A 487-nucleotide genomic window follows, 5' to 3' on the forward strand; every position below is an offset into this window, starting at 1 on the left:
AGATCGTCCTGGGGCAGCCGCCTTCCGCAGCTGCCACGGCCATCCTCACTCAGGACTCCCTGCAGATGTTCCTTCCCCAGGTACTGGGGCCAGCCGGGCGGGCAGGTGGGGAAGTGGGGGGGGACACCAGAGGCAGCCCAGACAGCCGGGAGGGAGGGGCCCTGCTGGAGAGCACCTCAGAGGCGCCCAGGTGCTGCACCGGGGGGTGAGGGACCCAGCCAAGTTGGCAGGGACAGACAGGTGAGCTGGCTTTGCTGATGGACAGGACGGGCAGGGAGAGGGACCTCAGGGAGGGAGCAAGACTGCAGTGCCTAGACAGACAGATGGACTGGAGATGGGCGCTGGGGTGGAGTGGAAGACAGCTGACCAGATGGCTCAGAGTGGAGCGAGGTCCCCAGGTCCCGGCAGCTCGGGCCCCTGGCTGACTGGCACCCCATTCTCTGGAGCTCCAGGAACATCCGTAGGGGCACAGGCTCACGGTGAGGGG

The 487-nt window shown here is 67.1% G+C and overlaps 1 protein-coding gene across 1 annotated transcript in view; it reads left to right on the forward strand.

Annotated features, from left to right (window-relative positions):
- Bicra (BRD4 interacting chromatin remodeling complex associated protein) overlaps window positions 1–483 on the forward strand; it is a 44,209-nt gene extending 43,726 nt beyond the window's left edge. The window contains exon 7 of the mRNA XM_010640910.2: window positions 453–483. Coding sequence (XP_010639212.1) covers window positions 453–483 — 31 coding nt within the window. The remainder of the gene's footprint in view (window positions 1–452) is intronic.
- The last annotated feature ends 4 nt before the right edge of the window (window positions 484–487 follow it).

This window comes from Fukomys damarensis, unplaced genomic scaffold, assembly GCF_012274545.1.
Source record: "Fukomys damarensis isolate Sample0158 unplaced genomic scaffold, DMR_v1.0_HiC HiC_scaffold_19, whole genome shotgun sequence".
Lineage (NCBI taxonomy): Eukaryota > Metazoa > Chordata > Mammalia > Rodentia > Bathyergidae > Fukomys > Fukomys damarensis.